At 36.7% G+C, this 23,311-nt stretch overlaps 3 protein-coding genes across 5 annotated transcripts in view; 2 read left to right on the top strand and 1 right to left on the bottom strand.

Moving 5' to 3' along the window:
* Window positions 1-5,437: 5,437 nt before the first annotated feature.
* Window positions 5,438-7,956, bottom strand: LOC111797146 (pentatricopeptide repeat-containing protein At1g11290, chloroplastic-like). 3 transcript variants are annotated; one of them, XM_023680069.1, is made up of 2 exons: window positions 6,908-7,956; window positions 5,438-6,667 (listed from the first exon to the last, which is right to left on the bottom strand). In XM_023680069.1, exons 1-2 carry the CDS (start codon window positions 7,872-7,874, stop codon window positions 5,775-5,777), a joined length of 1,860 nt encoding a protein of 619 aa, XP_023535837.1. In that variant the 5' UTR covers window positions 7,875-7,956; the 3' UTR covers window positions 5,438-5,774. The 3 variants fall into 3 exon arrangements, with proteins under 3 accessions (XP_023535837.1, XP_023535838.1, XP_023535836.1); XM_023680070.1 differs by having other exon boundaries at window positions 5,438-7,185; window positions 7,660-7,956; XM_023680068.1 differs by having other exon boundaries at window positions 5,438-7,956.
* A 3,767-nt stretch (window positions 7,957-11,723) lies between these two features.
* Window positions 11,724-16,003, top strand: LOC111797145. The gene is made up of 4 exons (XM_023680067.1): window positions 11,724-12,127; window positions 13,649-14,043; window positions 15,015-15,208; window positions 15,283-16,003. The coding sequence occupies exons 1-4, from the start codon at window positions 11,835-11,837 to the stop codon at window positions 15,688-15,690; spliced, it is 1,290 nt and encodes a 429-aa protein (XP_023535835.1). The 5' UTR covers window positions 11,724-11,834; the 3' UTR covers window positions 15,691-16,003.
* Window positions 16,004-19,132: 3,129 nt separating this feature from the next.
* LOC111796708 (ras-related protein RABC2a-like) overlaps window positions 19,133-23,311 on the top strand; it is a gene marked incomplete at its 3' end in the record, with an annotated part of 7,516 nt that continues 3,337 nt past the window's right edge. Inside the window, 5 exon segments of the mRNA XM_023679450.1 lie at window positions 19,133-19,370; window positions 19,640-19,708; window positions 20,407-20,472; window positions 21,268-21,389; window positions 22,159-22,287. Of these exon segments, the coding sequence (XP_023535218.1) occupies window positions 19,232-19,370; window positions 19,640-19,708; window positions 20,407-20,472; window positions 21,268-21,389; window positions 22,159-22,287 (525 nt within the window). The 5' untranslated portion in view covers window positions 19,133-19,231.

The following is a 23,311-nucleotide window of genomic DNA, read 5'->3' as shown; positions in this document are numbered from 1 at the left end:
TTACGTAAATAAATAACATTAAAATATTTGAAGATAATCTATGAAGTGTGGATAAACAGTACAAATTTTTTTTATTTTTTTTATAAAGATAAATGGTGTTAATGTTATTTTTAAAATTTCAAGGATATTTTTGTAAAATTGATATCGAGAGTAAATATATTTTTAATTTTTTTAATTAAAGGATATTAATAAAAAAAAATAATATTTAAGAGTATTTTTGAAATATGGTTAAAAGTTCAAGAGTATTTTTGAAAAGGAAGAGATATATTCATTTAAAATTTCTTTTTTTTATTAATGAAATTTAAACTTTTTATTTATTTAAAAATGATAATTTAGAAACATTTTTAAATAACTTTATATTTTCAAACTTCCACCTAACTACACTTCATTATTCCATTACTACTAAAATGTTATCATTTAAAAAACAAACTTTTATTTTTCAAAATTACAATATTATCCTTAACTTTTCATAAATATTCCAAAATCAAAACTACCCTTATAGTAATTCTTTAAAGTTTTTCGATCAAAACTAAAACTTGGAACCATGAAGCGTTGACCTAAATGGCTCGGTGATCCAAATGTTTCGTTTTGGGTCACTACCACGTGATTCCAAATTCAAATTTATGTCTAGAATTCTAAACGATTTTACTTTAAGAACAGTTTTGAAATGTTTTTGAACGTTAAGCATCTTAAACGATTTTACTTTAAAGACAGTTTTGAAATGTTTTTGAACGTTAAGCATCTTAAACGATTTTACTTTAAGGGCAGTCTTGAAATGTTTTTGAACGTTAAGGGTCTTAAACGATTTTATTTTAAGGGCAGTCTTGAAATGTTTGTGAACATTAATGGTCTTAAACGATTTTACTTTAAGGGCAGTCTTGAAATGTTTGTAACGTTAAGGGTCTTAAACGATTTTACTTTAAAAACAGTCTTGAAATGTTTTTGAACGTTAAGGGGTCTTAAACGATTTTACTTTAAGGGCAGTCTTGAAATGTTTTTGAACGTTAAGGGTCTTAAACGATTTTACTTTAAAAGCAGTCTTGAAATTTTTTTGAACGTTAAGGGTCTTAAACGATTTTACTTTAAGGGCAGTCTTGAAATGTTTGTGCACGTTAAGGGTCTTAAACAATTTTACTTTAAGGGCAGTCTTGAAATGTTTGTGAACGTTAAGGGTCTTAAGCGATTTTACTTTAAGGACAGTCTTGAAATGTTTGTGCACATTAAGGGTCTTTAACGATTTTACTTTAAGGGCAGTCTTGAAATGTTTTTTAACGTTAAGGGTCTTAAACGATTTTACTTTAAGGGCAGTCTTGAAATGTTTTTTAACGTTAAGGGTCTTAAACGATTTTACTTTAAGGGTAGTCTTGAAATGTTTTTGAACGTTAAGGGCCTTAAACGATTTTACTTTAAGGGCAGTCTTGAAATGTTTGTGAACGTTAAGGGTCTTAAACGATTTTACTTTAAGGGCAGTTTTGAAATGTTTATGAACGTTAAGGGTCTTATCGCAATTTTTTATATCTTTTCAAAATAAGGGTATTTATGAAGGACTCCCTCGTTGTTTGACTTAAAAATAAAATTATTGTTCGGTGTAAAGCGGGGCGGGAAAGAGACTCACCAAATTAAACCTACTCCCATAAATTAAAAAGGGGAAATTTTTTAATTTTTGAAATTTAAAAATGAATGAATGATTCTAAAGTTGAACCATATGAATGCATCATCCACTTCTAAAAGTATGCCTTTTCACATTAAATGGTTGCACTTTTACGTTGTGTTCTTACTTGAAAATGTCTCATCTTTCAAAATAATTATTCAATTTGAGTGTTTTGTGTGTAAATGTCAAAGGCTTTGAGCTTCATTAAAGATTCTTAAAGGGGTAAACGTAGCGTTTTTTTTTTCTTTTTTCGGTAATTTCTTCGGGGAATAATTGCAATCGGTAGGTAGGTGTTATGGCTTTCTTGTTCTCGATCTAATTATTATGGAATTGGCTTATTTTAATGAGATCGGTACTTGTTTACTTAGAGAAATATCTGACCTAATTCACCTCGGTGAACGAGTTTTTTACGACTTCACTTTTGGTACAACCTTGAAATAGTCTTGCCCAGTCACATGAGTGGTCGTGATTGACTATAAATTCTTCATATTTGATAAGTCAGGTATAATTAGAGATGTTCATTTATCCCGTGAGTTTGGGCCCCTGGATAATCTGCTTCAAATGGGTGAGTCATTCTCGTTTAAACGAGGAATGGGGAGGGAGTAATGAGACATTTTTTTCCCGTTAGATAAACTGAGTTACGAAGTACGAACAGGGATTGTTCTTTTCCANTGAAAAATTATATTATAATATTAAATTTTGATTTTTTTTTATAGATTATATTAGTAGAACGTTATATTATATTTTTTTTTTTACATTTTTTTAATAAAAATTATATTGTAAAATAGAAATTATGCCCGAGAATAGTTTCTTGAGAAGAACTATTTAAAAAAAAAAAGGAAAATTTTCCTATGGAGAACCCAATCCGTTCCCCACGAGGGATCCTCATCACGATCCTTGTAAAAATAAATGAAAATTTTTGCACGAGTGAGGAATGACAAAGGGGGCAAGAACGGGCATCTTATATATTATACACATATATGTATATAATGCACATCATAATCACGTACCGTGATTTAAAATGTGGGATCTATCCATGTACATCACGAGCACAGGTTACTTCCTATGTATGTTCTGTAGGGACGCGTACATCATGTATGAGCTCATCTCTTTACATTGATTTTCGGTAAAATGAGAGTGTGAATATAATGTTTGAGGGTTACATAACCGAAAGTAGGCTTATACGTGCATAAATTCATTTCGAACATAATCAATAGAAATTAATAACAACATAGATGGAAACAGAAATATAGCGTCTCTTATCAAAATTTCAAAATAAAATGCTCGTATCTTAATCTAACATGGAGTCTACAACGTAAATCCATCTAGTATGGGTTCCATGACCTCCTCGGTTAACGCCGTCATCCGTACATGAGGTCCTTTCTTATATTGAAAAAATTATTAAACGTGAATTGAGTATTTAAAACTACTTAATAAATGACTCCTGAACGATCCAAATGAAGATAGATGATATCAACAAGACAAATGAAGGCATTTCAAGTGGTCTACTTATAACTATATGAATTAAGAATTATGATTGTCGGACGATAACAAGTACTTCTAATACCGTGTCAAATAAGATAACTCATTGTCTTATTAATTCACATTTAAAAAAAAAAAAATCTTCAATCAGCTTCTAGTTGACCCGACTTAGGTAAGGTTTAAAGAACCTAAACCGAAAGTGTACAATATCATATAGTTGACAGAGATATGTGTGTTAGATGAACCTCTCTACAATGGTATGATATTGTCCACTTTGAGTATAAGCTCTCATGGCTTTGGTTTGGGCTTCCCCAAACGGCCTCGCACCAATGGAGATGACATTCCTTGATTATAAACTCATGATCATTCCCTAAATTAGCCGACGTGGGACTTTCATCCAACACCCCCTTCGAACAAAGTATGCTTCCTCTTAATCGAGGCTCGACTCGAACAAATTCATGAGAGTTTATGCTCAAAGTAGACAATATCATACCATCGTGGAGATCGGTGATTTCTAACATGGGATCAGAGTAATGCCCTAAACATAGTTATGTCAATAGAATCCTCAAATGTCGAACAAAAGTACTGTGAGCCTCGAAGGCATAGTAAAAAATGACTAGGACTCCAAAAAGAAAAAGAAGTCGAGCCTCGATTAAGGGGAGGCGTACTTTGTTCGAGGGGAGGTGTTGGATGAAAGTCCCTCCATCGGAGGCCTTTTGGGTGAAGCCCAAAGCAAAGCCACGAGAGTTTATACTCAAAGTGGACAATATCGTACCATTATGGAGGTCCGTGATTCCTAACAATCTGAACCTTTCATTGTTCTCCAAAGGTTTTTACAATCTTAAATGTCTTTTAAAGTTAATTTAAGTTTGTAAGTTGTTTAGAAACTATATAGGTACATGGTTGATTTGAAACATTCTCCAACTCCAAAACCTGACCTGGTCAATTGGCCCTGAAGTAGAACAGCTCCAACCACATCATGACAAGTGTCACCTTCTTAAAACTCTAATCAAGCAATGTTTGGATCCAAAACTACCCTATAAAATCACAACCAGAAGTGTTCTTAATCAACAAAAACAAAAGATTAATCACCAGAAGTGTATTTTTTGAATTCCTCTGTAAAAATAAATGGCAGACAAGTCTCAGAACCTGTGCTATCAAATTGGAGAAGCCAAAGGCCAAGCACAGGTTCACTTTGCCTTGAACAGTTCATATTTGATCTCATACTCAAATTGGTAACCTATTGATTTATGTGAATATGTAGGAGAAGGCGAGTAATTTGATGGACAAGGCAAGTGATGCAGCTCAATCAACTAAGGAGACAATACAAGAGGCAGGACAACAGATGATGGTCAAAGCCCAGGACGCGGTTGATTCGGTCAAGGATGCTACTGGCTTCAAGAAATGAAGCTTTTTCGTTGTCACTTATTGAATATTTTTAAATATTCGTCCTATGTTTATCATTTTTCAGATAAAGGCCCTATATATTGATGCGGTGCCAGTTGAGTTGACCGTGAAATAAAGTCACGCTAGATAGTTTTTAACCTCGTTCGTTGTTCTCGAATGGGTGTTCGTTGTTCTCGAATGGGTTTTCTTTCAACTTTATAAATCCCCACTTCCAATCAGTTGTTTTAGTATCTAATGGATTCTTTATCAAGGAATTATATACTCATTAGCCATCACTAGGGAGCAGGGCATACAATAACCAAACTACAAAAGAACATACTAATATTCCTCCAAAAAAAAAAAAAAAAAAAAAANAAAAAAAAAAAAAAAAAAAAAAAATGAAGACAGTTCCCTTTTTTGATTATTCACCATTAGTCGATCATGTGGGTTGGCTTGGATTACTTAGTGTTGTATGCCTAGGAGGGCAGCGTGCTTTGGGATGCGGAGGAGCTATTATTGCCCCAACTCCCTAATCTAAAGTGACACTAGGTTTGGGTCGCAGGGAACCGTAGTATGGGAGGACGTCTAATCCTTGCCGCTGCAATGCTAGCTAATCATACGCAGCAAGTTCGAAAACCCCTGGTTCTAGAAGGCACATGAGTTCGAACGCTATGAGCATAAACTAAACAGATCGGGAGGACTAACTTGGCAAGGTTCTTGAGGTGTTCTTAGACTAATGGCAGAGGATTGCTAAGAGTTAGGCTCTTCTACTAAACTCAAGAGCCAAATCCTTGGGATTTTGTATACTGTATTAAGGAAAATAGTAGCGTACTCAACTTGACTCAGGAGATTGATACCTGAAGAATAGAAGGCTAATGCTAGAAAGGGCAATGATCAATCTAAATTTAAGCACATAAATTGAACAAGAACATGACATGAGACTAATGGTTTGCATTTCTGGCCAGCAAAGCGAAATTCTTAAGGCTGCAATATGAATAAATTCAGTAAAAGACTAGATAGACTCCATGATAAGCAAGCGTTTAGAATCATAAGTACCGTTGTTTTTAGGAGTTGATCAAGCTCTGTGGTGCACGTGCATTTCATTCTTCGTGTATCAATTGTAACATCTCAAGCCCAATCCTCTTTAGGGTTTCCCTTTCGGGCTTCCCCTTAAGGTTTTTAAAACGTGTCTGCTAGGGAGAGATTTTCATACTCTTATAAAAATGTTTTGTTCTCCTCCTCAACCGATGTGGGATCACCAATAATCCCCACACGAGCAAGTACCGTCCTTAAATTGGTGAAACCGACGAGCATCTCTTACTATAATTTCTCTCCTTGCAACCTTCGATACAAACTTCGTAAAAGTATGACAATCACCACAAACTCGGAGATTCTTCTGAAGTCTAACGACGCTACCTGATCCAGAATTCAAGAGCCCAAAAACAATAGCAAGCTTTTCACTATGCACATATAGAAGCTTTTCCTTCGTCTCTTCCTCCACATCATGTAATACAAAATTCAAATCAGGAGTATACCCTTCTTCTTGAATCCTATAAATCACTTTATCCAACTCGGAGTAAATCATTTCAGTTTGTGGATGAGATCGATCCCCGGCCACAAACGTATGAACCTTGTTTTTCATCTGAATAATCGTGTGGCCTGCAATTTTTCTCAGACCTCTTTGTTTCATAAGAGCCCTAATCTGGTCTGCTTCTTTTCTTTTTCCAGATGACAGGTATATATTGTACAGAAGAACATATCTCCCAGGATTCTCCGGGTCCAACTCGAGTAAATTCGTTGCAGCAACTTCAGCCATTTCTACATTTGAATGTATTCTACATGCCCCAAGTAATGCACCCCAAACCCCAGCATTGGGTCTAATTGGCATTTTCGAGATAAAATCACGAGCTTCTTTAAGCTGCCCAACTCGACCTAAGAGATCAACCATGCAAGCGTAATGTTCGGGTCCTGGTTTCAGCTCAAAATCTCTAGACATGGCATTGAAGCAATCCCATCCTTCTGCAACCAAACCAGCATGACTACAAGCTGCTAATATTGATACAAATGTTATGTGGTCAGGCTTGGTTGAGTTCTTCATTTCATTGAAGAGACATATTGCCTTCCTACCATGGCCGTGTAATCCATACCCTGAAATCATGGTGCTCCATGAGATAACATTTCTTTCCTTCATGTTATCAAATACTTTTCTGGCATATATTAAACTTCCACATTTGACATAGAGATCAACAATGGCAGTTTCAACCACTATTTGGTTTCCGAAAAGCCTTCGGATAACAAAACCATGTACGAAACACGCCTGGCTAAAAGATCCTAAAGCTAAACAAGCACGAATTACACCCAAAAGGGTGATAGAATCAGGCAGAATACCTTTGAGTATCAGTTCTCTGAAAATCTCCAAAGCTTTCAGAGGAAGTTCAGCCTGCACGTAAGCTTCAATCATCGACGCCCACGACACCAAGTCCTTGTTTTGAATTCCATTAAAGATCTCTTGAGCCTTGTCAATTCTTCCACATCGTGCATACATACCAACTGCTGCGTTTTGGACTGATTGATTTAAACCAAGCTCATGATCCATGGCCATTCGAAAAACATCATCAGCTTCCTTCTCTGAGTGTATGCACGCCATGACATTCAACAGCACAGACCTGTTTAATTGAAATCCTTCAGCCAACATCAGCGAAAACAACGACACTCCTAAACTATATTGACCATTTTGTGCATAAGCACCAATGATTGAACTCCAGGACACCACATTTCTTTCAGGCATTTTATCAAACACCTCTCGTGCAAGTTCTGAACGCCCACATCTACCATACATCGCAATGAGTGAATTCGCAACAAAAACATCCAACTCATACCCAAAATTCACAGCATCATAATGAACCCTAACCCCAAAATCCAAATCCTGCACACACCCACACGCCTTGAAAACAAATGGAAACGTGAAATTATCAGGTCGAATACCCAAATCCAGCATTTGGGCATAGAGAAACATGACCTTACGATAAAACCCAGCATCAACAAAACCACGAAGCATCACATTCCAGAGAAAAACGTCAAGAGATTGCAACAAAGAGAAGAGAGAATAGGCGTAAGAAACAGAGCCAAGCGACGCATACTGCGAAATGAGAGTGGTGCAAAAGAACAAGTTGAGGTGGAGGTTGGCTTTGAGAATTGAAGCGTGGACACATTTCAAGGATTCGATTGTACTGCAATTTTTTATGTAGTTGGTGCATGATTCAGAATCAATAGGCCGAGGAGGTACCGGAAGTTGGAGACTTGAGTGGCAGAGACGGCGGAAGAAAAGGAGGCTCCGGCAGCGAATCACAATCATAAGCAGCCCTGATTTTGAAACTTTTTTGCTTGCGAGATCATGGAAGAGTTCTTAATAAAAGTAATTTGATCAACCGCTTTTAAAAAATACTCGAAAAAACCCGATCAGCTCAACTCAATTCAAGCTATTTAAGTTGTATTAAGAACTTATCTGAATCGAGTTGAGTTCAAATATATGATAAAGTTATCGGCTCCACCTAAAACGACATGTTCTTAAAATTTTTACTCGACCTCAGGACGATATAAACACGTTCAAAGTGATGAAAAACTCATGTTTGCCGTTCTTGACTGGATTTCTCGATATCCAATGGCGGTTAGGGGCGGTTCTCCTTCTTGGTATTCTCCTTCTTTTCTTTTTCATTTTGTCCGGGCTTGGGGCAAAATGACCATTTTGCCCCTAGGTTGGTTGTATTGGGTAGGTAGAGTGAACTAAAACCAACAACCTTATTAAAAATAATTTAATTGAACGGGTTTAAAAAATATTTGAGAATTTTGATCAGTTCAATCCAGTCCGTGCTATTTAGGTTGTGTTATGAACTTATTTGAATCGGGTTGATTTCAAATTAATGAAAAACTTTATAGATTAGTTGGTTCACTTAATCGTACGTTTTAGTCCACCTAAAACTACATATTTTTCTTAAATTTTTACTTGACCTCAGGACGATATAAAGACGTTCAAAGTAACGAAAACTCATGTTTACTGTTCTTGGTTGGATTTTTCTATCTTCAATGGCGGATTTGGGACGGTTCTTGGTATTCTCCTTCTTTTCCCTTCCAAAACCCTAACCTCCTTCCTCTCTCTCTCTTTTCATTTTGTTCGGGCTTGGGGCAAAATGACCATTTTGCCCCTAGGTTGATTGTGTTCGGTAGGGTGAGTGAACTAAAACCAACCACCTTATTAAAAATAATTTAATTAAACGTGTTTAAAAAATTTGATCAGTTCGACTCAATCCGTGCTATTTAGGTTGGGTTATGAACTTGTTTGAATCGGGTTGATTTCAAATTAATGAAAAACTTTATAGATTAGTTGGTTCACTTGATCGTAGACTTTTAGTCCACCTACAACGACATATTTTTCTTAAAAAATTTAATCGACCTCAGGATGATATAAAAACGTTTAAAGTAATGAAAAACTCATGTTTACCGTTCTTGACTGGATTTCTCGATATCCAATGGCGGATTAGGGGCGGTTCTTGGTATTCACCGTCTTTTCCCTTCCAAAACCCTAACCTCCTTCTTCATCTCTCTCTCTCTTTTCATTTTGTTCGGGCTTGGGGCAAAATGACCATTTTGCCCCTAGGTTGATTGTGTTTGGTAGGTAGAGTGAACTAAAACCAACAACCTTACTAAAAATAATTTAATTAAACGTGTTTAAAAAATACTTAAAAATTTTGATCAGTTCAATTCAGCCCGTGATATTTAGGTTGTGTTATGAACTTATTTGAATCGGGTTGATTTCAAATTAATGAAAAACTTTATAAATGGGTTGGTTTACAAGTTATCCTGACAATAGATTGGTTAAATCGAACCTTTAAAATACTTTTAGTTTATTTAATTCCATTATTATTTTAATAATTTATTTTCTAGCCACTATTGAAAATAAAATTCAACTATTTGTAAGTAATTTTTTAAATTGAGGTTAGAAAATAAATAAATAGATATTTTACAAATTAATATTTTATTTTTATTAAAAATAAAAATTTGAATAAATGATTCGAACTACTCGAGCCAACTTAAAGGTTATTTAAGTTAAAAAATTTACAATCCGAATAATTGGGTCGGGTCTAAAATATGTCCTAATTCAATCCAACCCAACCCCATTATTTAACGAGTGACCCATTTTCACCCATTGATATCTTGTCTATTGAACTGCTCACACCTCGGTTTTCTGACCCGCCCTTAATTTTAAGTCAAGTTACACATTTAGAGGATTTTGAGCTTGGAAAAGACTTGAACCGAGTCCCCAAATGCGACCGAGCAAGTAATAGTCATCCCAAACTTTTCTTAAGATGTACTTGTAGGGATCACGTGAAAATGCCCTAAGAAGTTAAGTTACTTATTATTAAGTGATCGTGGAAGGATTAAACCGAGAACCACATGTTAAGGACATCAATGAGTCGTTTTACTTGGTAATATCGAATAGGACATAAAACTAGCTAAATCAAGAAATCGACCCACTAAATGACCCGTTACATATGAAATTTTAAAGTATGACCTAATACTATGAATTTGAAGCTCGTAAGAGTATGTTTAAGGCATAAACCAACCGGAAGGATAAAAATGACCAAAATGCCCCTACAATGTCTATATATTGTTTTAAGGCTTTAATGAACTTTGGATGACACGTAATATAGCACTTATTTTATGCATACTTTTACGATGTTTAAGGATGAGTATGATATATATGCTTTGAAGTATGGCTTTATGAACCTCATAAACCGTCGTATGCTTCGGTTATGCCTTAGCCTTTTATGACAGATCCCTAGAGTAAGAAGAATTACGAGTTTTCTGACCCTAAGCCTAATACGATACCCAGTTAGCTAGACACCACTTTATAAAACTTTTCGTTATGATCTCATATATTTTCTAACCTAGGTGGGATGTCTAGTTCAGACTCGGGATGTTAGACTCCTATGTTGTAGGAGACAAAAGGAGAATGTCAGAGCCATTATGGGTCGATTCTAGATAAAGGAACTAAGAGCTTCATGGATATCAAGACTACAAGTTTGATGAAGGAATCAAATTAGAGTAATGAACACGTGTTTAATGAATCTTAGCCTATGATTGGTCCGAGAGTCATATTTAGGGTTGATTTTGATGGTATAGGTTGCCTCGGGATGATTAGGGCACAACTCGAACTTGTCTCAACTTATGAGGTCTAGTACTTAGTAAAAAGAAATACGGCATCTACCTTGTACTATTTAGAGCCTGGAATAACGTATAATATAGAACCTATTAGGGTTTAGGGAGCTTCTAGTTAATGTTCAGTAGTAGACACGAACGGAACCTATTAGGGAAACCGTATAGAGTTTGCTAATAGGTAGACTTGATCCATACTTCTCGATTCAGCTTAGAGCCCAAGATTTGATGAGGGAACCCTTAACTCATATGTCGAACAGACATTGACTTAAATAGACCAAAGAGATTGGCTAAGTGCACCTAGAACCGCAAATATCCACAATAGGTGGCCCTAGAGTACGAGTGACGAGGTTCAGTAAAAGAATTAACCTGATAAGGCTAGATAACCAAATTATGAAACTGACTAACCCTAAAGCCGAGATAAAACGCAAAGCCTATAAGTAGCTTGCTTACCAGGTATTAGGGTTAGGGAATGTAAACACATGCAACATGGGCAAGGACCTATCATTTAAAACCATAGTCTCTTAGGTGACCTCTAGTTCGGAAAAATTGGATGTGCAGTACTTCCCTACACACGACCCACATGTGCGAGTATGCTCGATGTCGTTGCTGTTTCTACTCTGGTATCTCGTCCTTTGTATTGTGCCAAACTAATTCGTTCTTCATCACCTTTTTTGGATCTTTCACGCTCTCAAACAATAAGGGTGTGTTGAGTGGCAGAGTGGGGTTGAGAGCGTTTTTGAAGAAGAGGGTGACGTGGGCTGGGTGCGGATATCTCATGGTTGCCTCTGTCCAAAACTACGAGATTTCTGGCGAAGCTGAACTACTCTGCTATTTTTTTTTTCCGTTCATTACAAAAAAAATATTCAACCGGTCCTAAATTTTATAATTTGGATTAGATAGTCTAAATTGATCGGATTTTTGGATCATATGAACACTGCTCGAGAAAAAAGAGACTAAAAGTAAGTTTTGTAAGACATAAATATAGGTTGGTTGAGAAGGACACTTATCTGGAGATCCTTCCTCCTCAACTAACCCATTTACTCTCCAACAAGCAACTACACTGCGCGTCTTTGTCCGCCACCGCCACCGCCACCACCAAATGCGGTGGCCGGCCTCGAAGACCGGCGGGCTTGGCCTCATTGCCATATCATACATCTCCATTGACTACCTCAGCCACCTCTCGCCGGCATGGCATGCCCGTCTCCAGCCAGCTCTTTGGTCCCTTCTTGCCCTTGCCGCCGTCGTTCGTGTTCCCTTCTACAAGCACTGGTCCTCCGAGTTCCGTTCCGCCATTCCATTTCTCTCCTCCATGCTCTTCATGCTCGCCACTCTGCTCTTCGAAGCTCTTTCCGTTCGTTTCGTCACCGCCGTCCTCGGTCTTGATTGGCACAGGTGACTCTAGGATTTGGATTTCTCTCTTTTAGCAGATAAAAAATAGTTGTGGATTTCTTGAATGATCAAGTTTGATTTCGACTTGGAGGTATCAGATCGATTTCTGATTTTTGAGCTGCGAAAACCTAAAATTAATTCCTCATCACATTAGATGTCTATGTTTAGGTGCGATTCTGCGTATCTGCGTTAATTAACTCGCCAGATTTGGAATATTTTCCATTTTCTTGTGTGAATCTCAAGATATTGGGGATGGATCTGACATTTTTGGAGAGTAGTTTAGCTTGAGTTACCAGATTTCAAACTTCACGAAGGCGTTGACTGAATCCATTTAAAAGCATTTATAACCTGATTGTTAGTGTAATTATGAGACAGAAATGGCTTACCCATTCTTTGTAAAGGATTTCTGATTTTAGATCCATAATCGTTTCAAAGCTCATTAGATTTGGTTTCTATCACAAATGGAAAGAGATCTGGCTAATAAATTCATTTTTGGCTCCCTGTATATTGACATTTTCCTATTCCTGTCAGAACCAAGTTTAGAAGTTGCAGAGCGTCAGCCAATTGGTGTTCTTATTTTCATTTTGTAAAGATGGGTCTCACTTTGTTTCTTTTTCTGGATCTTAAATTAATGCTGCTCATAATGCTTCCTGTTGCATCCGTTATTGGTGGACTAATGGATTTTCATCCGTTTAATTAATCTATTTCCTATGTTTATTTATAATATATTATGAAATTAACGAGATGCATTGAATGTGGATGAACGTTTATGCAGCCATTATGTTTAAAGAAGTCTACAAAGTCCTTGCTAGTTAGTTTTGAGGATTGATTCTTGCAAGAACTAGCAAGATTTAGATTAGTAGTCTTTTTCATACCCAGTTTTGTTTTTGTTCTGTAGCAATTCAGTAATTTAGATCGTATTAGTAGATCAATCTTTTGTTATGATATACCGTGTGAGATCCCACATTGGTTGGGGAGGAGAACAAAACATTCTTTATAAGGGTGTAGAAACCTCTCCCTAGTAGATGTGTTTTAAAAACCTTTAGGAGAAGCCCGAAGGGGAAAGCATAAAGAAGACAATATTTGCTAGCGGTGGGCTTGGGCCATTACAAATAATATCAGAGTGAGACATTAAGCGATGTGTCAGCGAGGAGGTTGAGCCCCAAAGGGGATGACACGAGATGGTGTGCTAGCAAGGACGCTGGGGGGTGGATTTGGAGGTCCCACATCGATTTGAGAAGGGAACGAGTGTCAGCGAGGACGCTGTGCCCCAAAAGAGGGTGGATTGTGAGATCCCACATCAGTTGGGGAAGAGAACGAAACATTCTTTGTAAGGGTGTGGAACCTTTTCGTAGCACAACGTTTTAAATATTTGCTAGTGGTGGGCTTGGGCCGTTACATACAAATTTCCTTTCAAAAGATCTGTTTTCGGTTGTTCCTTAACAATATATGCAGTTTCATTCCCCTGTTGGTTTTATTTTCAGTTCATTTTCTAAGATTGTGACTTTCTTTGACATTTGACAGTGACACATCTCCTCTTCCTGATACGGGCCAATGGCTTCTCCTGGCGTTGAACGAGAAACTTCCTCATACTGTTGTGGAGATATTGAGAGCTCGGATTATTGGATTGCATCACTTCCTGATGTTGTTCATTATGCTTGCGTTCTCTGTGCTGTTTGGCTCAGTAAAAGCTCCTGGACTCGGATTAGGTGCGAGGTATATGTTCACCATGGCAATTGGCCGACTTCTTAGAGCCATAACTTTTGTATCTACAATTCTGCCATCTGCACGGCCATGGTGTGCCTATACTCGATTCCGAGTCCCAGCATATCCTCATCGTTGGGCACAAAAGTACTATGTTCCTTATGCTGAAGATGCTGATACAATTCGCCAGTTAATAAATCAGGACATAGCTTTTGGTAAGTGACTCACTGAAAACCATCATATTTAAGAGCAATTTAATGCTGCATTTTTTAAAATGTTTAAAAAGCATTCGAACGGCTTTGTAAGAAAATACTTGTCACTTTCATTGTAAGATCCCACGTTGGTTGGAGAGGAGAATGAAACATTCCTTATAAGGGTGTGGAAACCTCTCCCTAGCAGACGCGTTTTAAAACCTTAAGGGAAAGCCCGGAAGGGAAAGCCCAAAGAGGACAATATCTGCTAGTAGTGGGCTAGGCTATTACAAATGGTATTAGAGCCGGGCAGTGTGCCAGCGAGGATGCTGAGTGTCACAATCGCACTTTTAATGGTAGAGGACTTGCGATTGTGCGGCACTCACTTTCCAACGACAAGTGAGCTAAGCCAATTCGTTCTTGCGTCGCCTACAGCCAAGTGACGTATGCTCGAGCCTCTGGCCTCGGTTTTAAGAGAAGGTTTTAGAAAACAAGGGGAGAGAGATTTTCGAAAGAGAGATTTTTTAAAGAGACGTTATATAAGCAAGCAAGAGAGAAATAACAACAGCTCACGGTATATAACCTTGGGTAGGGAGAAGTTGACAACTAGTCGTTTCCCCTCTTAATTTAGTCACCGTCCTCGATGACTTTCTCGGGGCGCATTCGCCCCACTGATTGTGAAACTGAGCCCCCAAAGAGGGTGGATTGTGAGATCTCACATTGGTTGGAGAGGGGAATGAAACATTCCTTATAAGAGTGTGAAAACCTCTCCCTAACAGATGTGTTTTAAAACCTTAAGGGAAAGCCCAAAGAGGACAATATCTGCTAACGGTGGGCCTTGACTATTGCATTCATAGTACTCACCGTAGAACCAAACATCAAGATTCGATGATGATTTGTTATTGAGATGTATAGCTTTGTAGAAGATAGTTTGCACATAATGAATTCAAATTTCTCTATTTTCTGAGTTGTTAACGTGTAAAATGTTTTTCCAGCTGATCCGGGACGGATTCTTGGCGACTTCAGACCTGATTGGGGTAAAATGAGCTTCTTAATAGATTTCCTACGACCAACACCCTCTGAAGGATCTTCTTGGTACAATGTACTTAAGAAGGCCGGGGGTGGCTGCAACGACCTTGTATACAGCGGTCACATGCTCGTTGCCGTGCTCACGGCCATGGCCTGGACGGTATAGACTCTAGCGTGCAATGTGTTGATGTGAGATATTGTTTGTTTTCTTGGCTAATATATGCACTGAAACAGGAGGCTTATGGAGGTCTTAGCTCAGCAGTTGTATGGTTTTTTGTAATACACAGCGCTCAACGTGAAATACGAGAACGCCACCATTACTCTGTCGATTGTGTCGTTGCTATATACGTTGGCATCCTCTTATGGAAAATGACTGGTTTCATTTGGTCAGCTAAAGATGTCGTGAAACGAAAGAGGCTAGCGAAGTTGGAGAAAATTCAAAGTAAACTGGTACAAGCTGCAAAAGATGCAGACATTGATGAAGTTAGAGAACTTCTAAAAGAAATAGAGCTAACCAGTCAAGAGAGCAACAAAGGAGACAACCAAAGCCAGAGCGGAGTATTATGGTTCTTTGCGTGTGCAACGATATTTGCTGCGTTTGTTATCGTTCTTCTAGCGTTCACATGGACAAGTGATGGATAAATTTACTCGTAGTGATGACACGTTCCACGGTTTCACGAACACGAACACTGGTTATCCAATGTGAGTTTTGTATTGGTATCGGACTGCTCGGACTGCTCCCTCCGCCAAAGAATAGGGAAAAACTGATATTCTTGGTTAGTTTATTGTAGAGTGTAATGAATGATGGTGTGGTTTTTGATTGTCTTGTTTGATAAGTTAATTAGAAACTACGTTGTTTTTAAGTAGGATTTTTTTGGCTATGCCCTCATCTCCTCGAACCGTTTGTGGGTTTTGTTTCGTTATCCATATGAGATGAAATCTACTCATTTCCATATCGAGAAAGTAGATGAATAGGTTCTTTGAATGCTGATTACGGGATTTGAGTAATGGGGCACACTCTTTCATTGGCTTGTGAGAGACACAGGGGTAAAATAGTCTTTTGACCCAACTGTATTGACTTACCAGTGCTCGTTCATAGTAACACTAAAAAGAAAATTTTTAAGTGTTCAAACTAATATTTAATATATTAGTAGAGTGAGATATTGAATCGGGAATGAGGCTACTCACCTAATTCGATTTCCAGAAAAATCTTCTCGAGAACTCAACTTTTTTCGATCTCTTGAGCAAAATCTTCCTCTTCCTTCCCTAAATCTAAATGTATAGGACTTTTTGGACGAATTTCATTCTAACCTCCCGATTTGGTGGTCAAAACTCTCGAGTTTGTGGGCTTCTTCAATTGGAGAAAATAAACCTATTGGTCAGGCCAAATAAAATCTCCTCGACCTTCCATCCCTCGTGAAAACCTTTCATTATTCTCAGAAGCTAACTAAATTGGTTTGATTTCAATTAGCTAAGACAAACCTCGTCTAAGGTCTAACGAGCTACAAAATCAGGTGAAAAATATATATGGGACTTGGGGTCCCCTCAAGAATGGTCGTGAGCTTGTCAAGATCACAACACCGCACGGATGAAAAAGTATGACTGTGACACTCAGCATGCAAGTTAGGGATCATAATGTGAGATTCCACATCGGTTGGGGGAGGAGAGCAAAGCACTCTTTATAAGGGTGTGGAAATCTCTCCTAACATATGCATTTTAAAAACCTTGAGGTGAAGTCCGAAAAGGAAAAGCCCGAAGATGACAATATTTACTAACAGTGGACTTAAACCGTTACACATACACTTATATAACAAGCTACTTACCTCAAAGAAACTTCAAAACATGGGATGATTATCGTGTTTCATCATATAAAACTTCCAAGAATTTCAAGTTCAACCCTAAAATCATTTTAAAAAGTGAGTCTAGTCAAAACGACAAATATATATATATATATATATATATATATATATATATATATAATGTATATATATATGTGTGATGTATATATATATATATATATATGATGTATATATATCACATATATATATATGTGATGTATATATATATATACACATATATATATACATCATATATCTATACATCATATATCTATATATGCAATATCTATATATGTATATATGATATATATATGTGATGTATATATATGTGTTATATACATATATCTATATATATATACATATACATACATATATCTATATATATATATACATATACATACATATATCTATATATATATATATACATATACATACATATATATATACATATACATACATATATATATATATACATATACATACATATATCTATATATATATATATACATGTGATNAAAAAAAAAAAAAAAAAAAAAAAAAAAAAAAAAAAAAAAAATTGCGTTATAATATTAAAAAGAAAATGTATCTATCTCAAATTAAAAAATAAATGTCAACAAATAATTTAATGAATAAAAATGTAAGAAAATATTTATATTTTAATATAGTAATGATCACGAGATATACATTTAGTAAACAATTATATTTATTTAATAAAGTAAACAACTTTACATCACATTATCGATTTAAATAAACAAAACATAATTAAAATAAATAAATAAAAAAATCAAATTATCCGACGTTGTTAGTACCTCGTTTCCGAGGGATTCAAGTTATAAAATGCTACTTACAAAAGTGGTCAATTAACAAGACAAATGCTCAAAATACGACCTCGTATAGTGACATAGCTCTGTTATGCTCCCATCATCAATGCATTACGATATCTATGTCAGGCTCCGAGAGAAGGAGCATGTGCTAGTTGAAGGTGAGGCCTAGGAGTGCGTATATGAGTCCGCCTGATACTACACCTTCAAGTTTAGGGCATGACTCTGATACTATGATATTGTCCATTTTGAGCATAAGCTATCCTGAGCTTACTTTGGACTTCCTAAAAGGCCTCATACGAATGGAGATATATTCCTTTCCCTGTAAACTCATGATCATCTCCTAAATTAGCCAGGGTGGGACTCACTCCAACAATCCTCTACAGTGTGATTCATGCAAATTTCGCTACATTCTAGTTATGAAATACAATTCATGTGAACTCGATAATCGTATAAGCACTAATATCACTATCAGCAACACATAAGATCATAATTGTTCATCATTAGCTACATCTCCCGAGCATAATTCTGAGGTCAGGGAAAAACTTATAAACATCGTACGCTATTTTAGTTTAGGTTCTAATGGAAAACTCAGTCTCATTGTCTATCATGCATAGAACGATCTATCACATCATACTCATTACTAAAACTCGAGAATTATGATTCGTTATACATATCTCAACTTAGAAAATTCGGGGACGGACCTGTATCATACAATCATGAGGCTAAGTGAGCTAACTAACTTATCGAGGTCCCAACCATTGTACCGGAATTATCAGGCAAGCTCAATACTAGCTTATTCATACGCGTTTATAACTATTCTACAAATCTCTTCTCCGAGTGAATAATTCTCTCCAATCCCTTGAAGATTTTTTTTTCTCGAGAGGTTCCCACAAGCCCTGTTCATGTTTCAAGTCACGACGTGGAAGACTTCACGGAAAAGATTTCATTTTGCCAATTGTAAAGAAAAATCCCGACATAAAATTTCTCCATATTTCTTCAACTTAAGTTTGCAAGTCAATTTCACGACTTCTATTATGAATATCGTGTTAATTTCCAACAACGTGGACGGTCGTTATAAGGATTAAAAAAAAAAAAACGTGATATTTTCTATTTTTAACAAAATATTTGTAATCTAGTGATGCATTTGACGGGTAAATATTTAATATTTGAATTTTATGAAATTTGAATGATCAATATAATATATATTATCGATAAATAATATAATTTAAGGTTTGATTCGGTTGGGTTGGATTCGGTTCGGTTGAATTCGGTTCGGTTCGGTTCGATGAAATTTAAAGTTTTAAAAAGGTAATTTCGGCCGTTTTCTTGTGAGGTCCTCTGCCGCTTTATTCTTTTTTTTTTCAATCCAAAAATGCGTAGTGAAGGAAACCACGTCGCCATTGCCATCTATAAATACCTCTCTCTCTCTCTCTCTCCTGGTTTGCTTTCTGAACTCCATGTTTTTCTAGAGAGAGAAACGAAGAAGCATTGGTTCATTAGCTGAGAGCTACAGAACTGAGAATGGGATCGCCGTCCGGCCAGATCAGTGGCTACGATCTCTCATTTAAGGTGCTTCTTATCGGCGATTCCGGCGTCGGTAAAAGTAGCCTTCTGCACACTTTCATTTCCGCCTCTGTCGACAATCTCACTCCTACAATTGGTACTTCCTTTTTCTAACTCAATCGATTATGTTCCTTCTCTTTATCTACTCTTAATTTGTTCGGTTGCTTCGGAAATTACGTGATTGAGTTGATTATTTGTGTTGCATTGTGCTTCTTCTAGTAGGTTTCGATTCGTTCATTTGAATTTTAATGGAGAAAGTAGAGGAGTTGGAGATTTTAGATTGAGGAAAGTATAGGTGATTTGTGGAATTGAATTTATTCTGATTAGTTGTTCTAAGGGAGAATTTGTGTTCACTGTTATCTATAGGTGTGGATTTCAAGATCAAGCAACTTACGATTGGTGGTAAGAGATTGAAGCTGACTATTTGGGATACCGGTAATGAACTGAATCAAATGGATCTCTGTTTCACGTTTTCTATGATTTCAATTCTGGAGTTGGACACTGAATTTTTGGATCATTTTGAAAATTTAAGTATAGGTTAAAATATATTTTTAGTAAGATTTTTTAACCTATATTTAAATTTTCAAAATGATGCAAGATTTTTTGTCTGTCTTTTTAATTATTTTGCCTCTATATTTGGCAAGTATTACGATCTAACATCTAGGGTTAAATTTATTTCTGTGATCGAGGCATATTAATAGATAGTTAATTGAATCACTTTTTAATTTGGGATGCTTGATTCACTTACCCATATTTCATCCATAAGTTACTTGTCAATGAAAAAAAGAATTAATAAGTCGAAGATTTCATTGCGATATTTTTTTTGAAGGACTTGTATTTTAATAGATTGTGGGCAGGGAGGAAAAGATAACTCTTATTTGGAACCGTTTTTTGGTCTCTGTTCTGTTAATTTATGTTGCAATTACACTTTCTTTTCCATTAATGACTGAAGATATTTAAGTTCTCCATGCAAGATGGTCACGCTTGCTTGCTTATAAGTATAAACTAAAAAACAATTCACTCGTCAAAAGGTGGATGGCTTTCTGAATCATTGAATTATCCATTCAAAATTAATAATTTAATGTTACTTAAAGAAAAGGTGGCTGACTTATTGAAGATTTAACATGGCGCAGCTGGGCAAGAGAGGTTCAGATCACTAACTAGTTCATACTACAGAGGTGCTCAAGGGATCATTCTTGGTAAGCTATCAAATGGTAATCTTGTGCTTCGAATTAGATGCATTCAGTGATTTACTGTCAGCTTTCAGAGTCCATTGAATGTGCTAAAACATATCAAACGATGTTATTACAATGAATCTCAGCATTTTTGGTATGTTCTGATAGAGTATTGATTGAGCTTGATCATGCCACTGAATTAGGAGAAGGATATGCAGAAGATCGTTCGTTATTTTTCTTCTTATTCTCTAAAACCTCTTTTACAATTAACGAATTGGGAATTATTTATAGATTCATTTTGATGAATTCCCTCTGAACTCAAATTACGGTCAAGATGGGACTAGTTATTTCAGTCATTGGATGACTATTTGATAGCACCCATCTGATTGATGGGTATTTTTGGATAGAACTTTATTGTTTATGTTTCATTCTTTTCTATTTCCTCTTTTAAAAGAAGTGCACGTTCGTTGTGAAATGTGTTAGTTCTCATCAAACTCTTTAGATCCTAAAGTAAGAATTCATGAGAATTCTAAAGTGACACTTGTTAAACATAGAATAGATCATATCTGTATATAGTAAGATAATATAATGATTTACTAGTTTGTTACCAAATCTATGATTTACTAAGATAATATAGTGATTTACTAGTTTGTTACCAAATCTATGATTTACTGGTTTGTTACTGATTTACTGATTTGTTACCAAATCTATGATTTCATAGTTTTGTTACGAGATCTATGATTTCATAGTTTTGTTACCAAATCTATAATTACATTACTTTTGGTGCAGTGATATTGTTGTAATTTTTGTTTGTCTTAGTATATGATGTGACTCGGAGAGAAACCTTTACAAACCTATTGGATGTATGGGCAAATGAAGTTGAGCTTTATTTGACAAATCAGGACTGTGTCAAGATGCTCGTTGGAAACAAAGTTGATAGGGTAAGTTCTTTGTATCTCTTACGACAGTCATGGTCAATACAGTTTATAAATGTATAAACTAGGATGTCTATGTGTAAAATGGAAGGATTAGACACTAATGACTTTATCGAAAATGGCATGATAATCTGATCTGAAATGACCTCAGACCCTTAAGTATTTGAGGATGCTTAGTCGCATTACTCTATACTAGAGGGAGGTTTCCACACCCTTAGAAGGAATACTTCGTTCCCCTCTTCAATCGATATGGGATCTCATAATCCACCCTCCTTGGCAGCCCAACGTTCTCACTGGCACACCGCTCAGTGTCTTGTTCTGATACCATTTGTAACAGCTCAAAACCACCGCTAGTAGATATTGTCTACTTTGGCCCTTTACGTATCACCGTCAACCTCACGGTCGGAGAGGGGAACGAAGCATTCCTTTTAAGGGTGTAGAAACCTCTCCTTAGCAGACACGTTTTAAAACTGTGAGGTTGGCGGTGATATGTAATGGGTCAAAGCAGACAATATTTGCCACTAGTGGGTTTGGACTGTTACAAATGATATCAGAGCCAGGCACCGAGCAGTGTGCCAACAAGGGCATTAGTCCCCAAGAGGGGTGGATTGTGAGATCCCACGTTAGTTGGAGAGGGAAACAAAACATTTCTTATAAGGGTGTGGAAACATCTTCCTAATAGACACGTTATAAAACCATAAAGCTGACGGAGATATGTAACGGGCCAAATTAGACAATATCTGCGCAATTTATTAATGTGTTGCAATAATCTCAGGAATCTGAAAGGGCTGTAAGCAGAGAAGATGGAATTGCACTTGCCAACAAGCTTGGATCTTTGTTTCTTGAATGCAGCGCTAAAACCAGAGAAAATGTAGCGAAATGTTTTGAAGAACTTGCAATTAAGGTACTTTTTAACACAACTGTTATCATCTAATATGATATTTTACATGTGACTATGATATGCAAAAACATAGCAGATTAGCTGTTGGTGGACACAGTAAATAGTTTAAGAAGTTGAGTGTAAAAATGGTCGTTTCCTTTTAAATACCGAAACTTGTAGCCAATAGTAATAGCGATCAGTGTAACAGTCAAGTCCACCGCTAGCCAATATTGTCCATTTTGGGCTTCCCTCAAGATTCTTAAAACGCGTCTGCTACGGAGAGGTTTCCACATCCTTATAAAAAAATACTTCGTTCCCCTCTCCAACCGATTTGAGATCTCATAATCCACCTCCCTTCGGGGTCCAATGTTCTCGTTGACACTCGTTCCTCTTTCCAATCGTTGTTGATCTCACAATCCACCTCCTTTTGGGGTCAGCGTTCTCGCTGACACTCATTTCTCTCTCATCGATGTGGGATCTCACAATCCACCCCCCTTCGAGGCCCAGCGTCCTCGCTAGCACTCGCTCCTCTTTCCAATCGATTTGGGATCTCACAATCCAGCGTCCTCTCTAGCACACCGCCCGGAACCAGGCTCTGATACCATTGTAACGGCCCAAGCCCACTGCTAGTAGATATAGTCTTCTTTGTAACGCGTCTGCTAGGGAGAGATTTTCACACCCTTATAAGGAATGCTTCGTTCCTCTCCCTGTTAGATAAAACCTTTGTTTTTTCCTTATTTAGATTCACACGTTTACATTTAATTTACCTTTGACCATTTGACAAACACGTCGAATGGATTAGCGAATTATTAGACGTCAATTTTGTAGGGAGTGGCACAGATTCAGTTGCCACTCTCCACCCATTTTTAGGATAGGTTGTATTTAAATAGGAAATCTGTTTACAAGATTTCATAACCGGATTTTGAAGAGCAGTCAAACTTTCAGTCCTTCTCTCTCTCTTATTTTAGGCATTTTATCTTTCTTCCAACAACCTCCTATTGACAATATCCTCTCGGTGATTTCCGTGGCCGATTATCGAAATCCAACA

This window comes from Cucurbita pepo, chromosome LG06, assembly GCF_002806865.2.
Source record: "Cucurbita pepo subsp. pepo cultivar mu-cu-16 chromosome LG06, ASM280686v2, whole genome shotgun sequence".
NCBI classification, from domain to species: Eukaryota; Viridiplantae; Streptophyta; class Magnoliopsida; order Cucurbitales; family Cucurbitaceae; genus Cucurbita; species Cucurbita pepo.
This window is presented reverse-complemented; position numbering and strand designations above follow the sequence as displayed.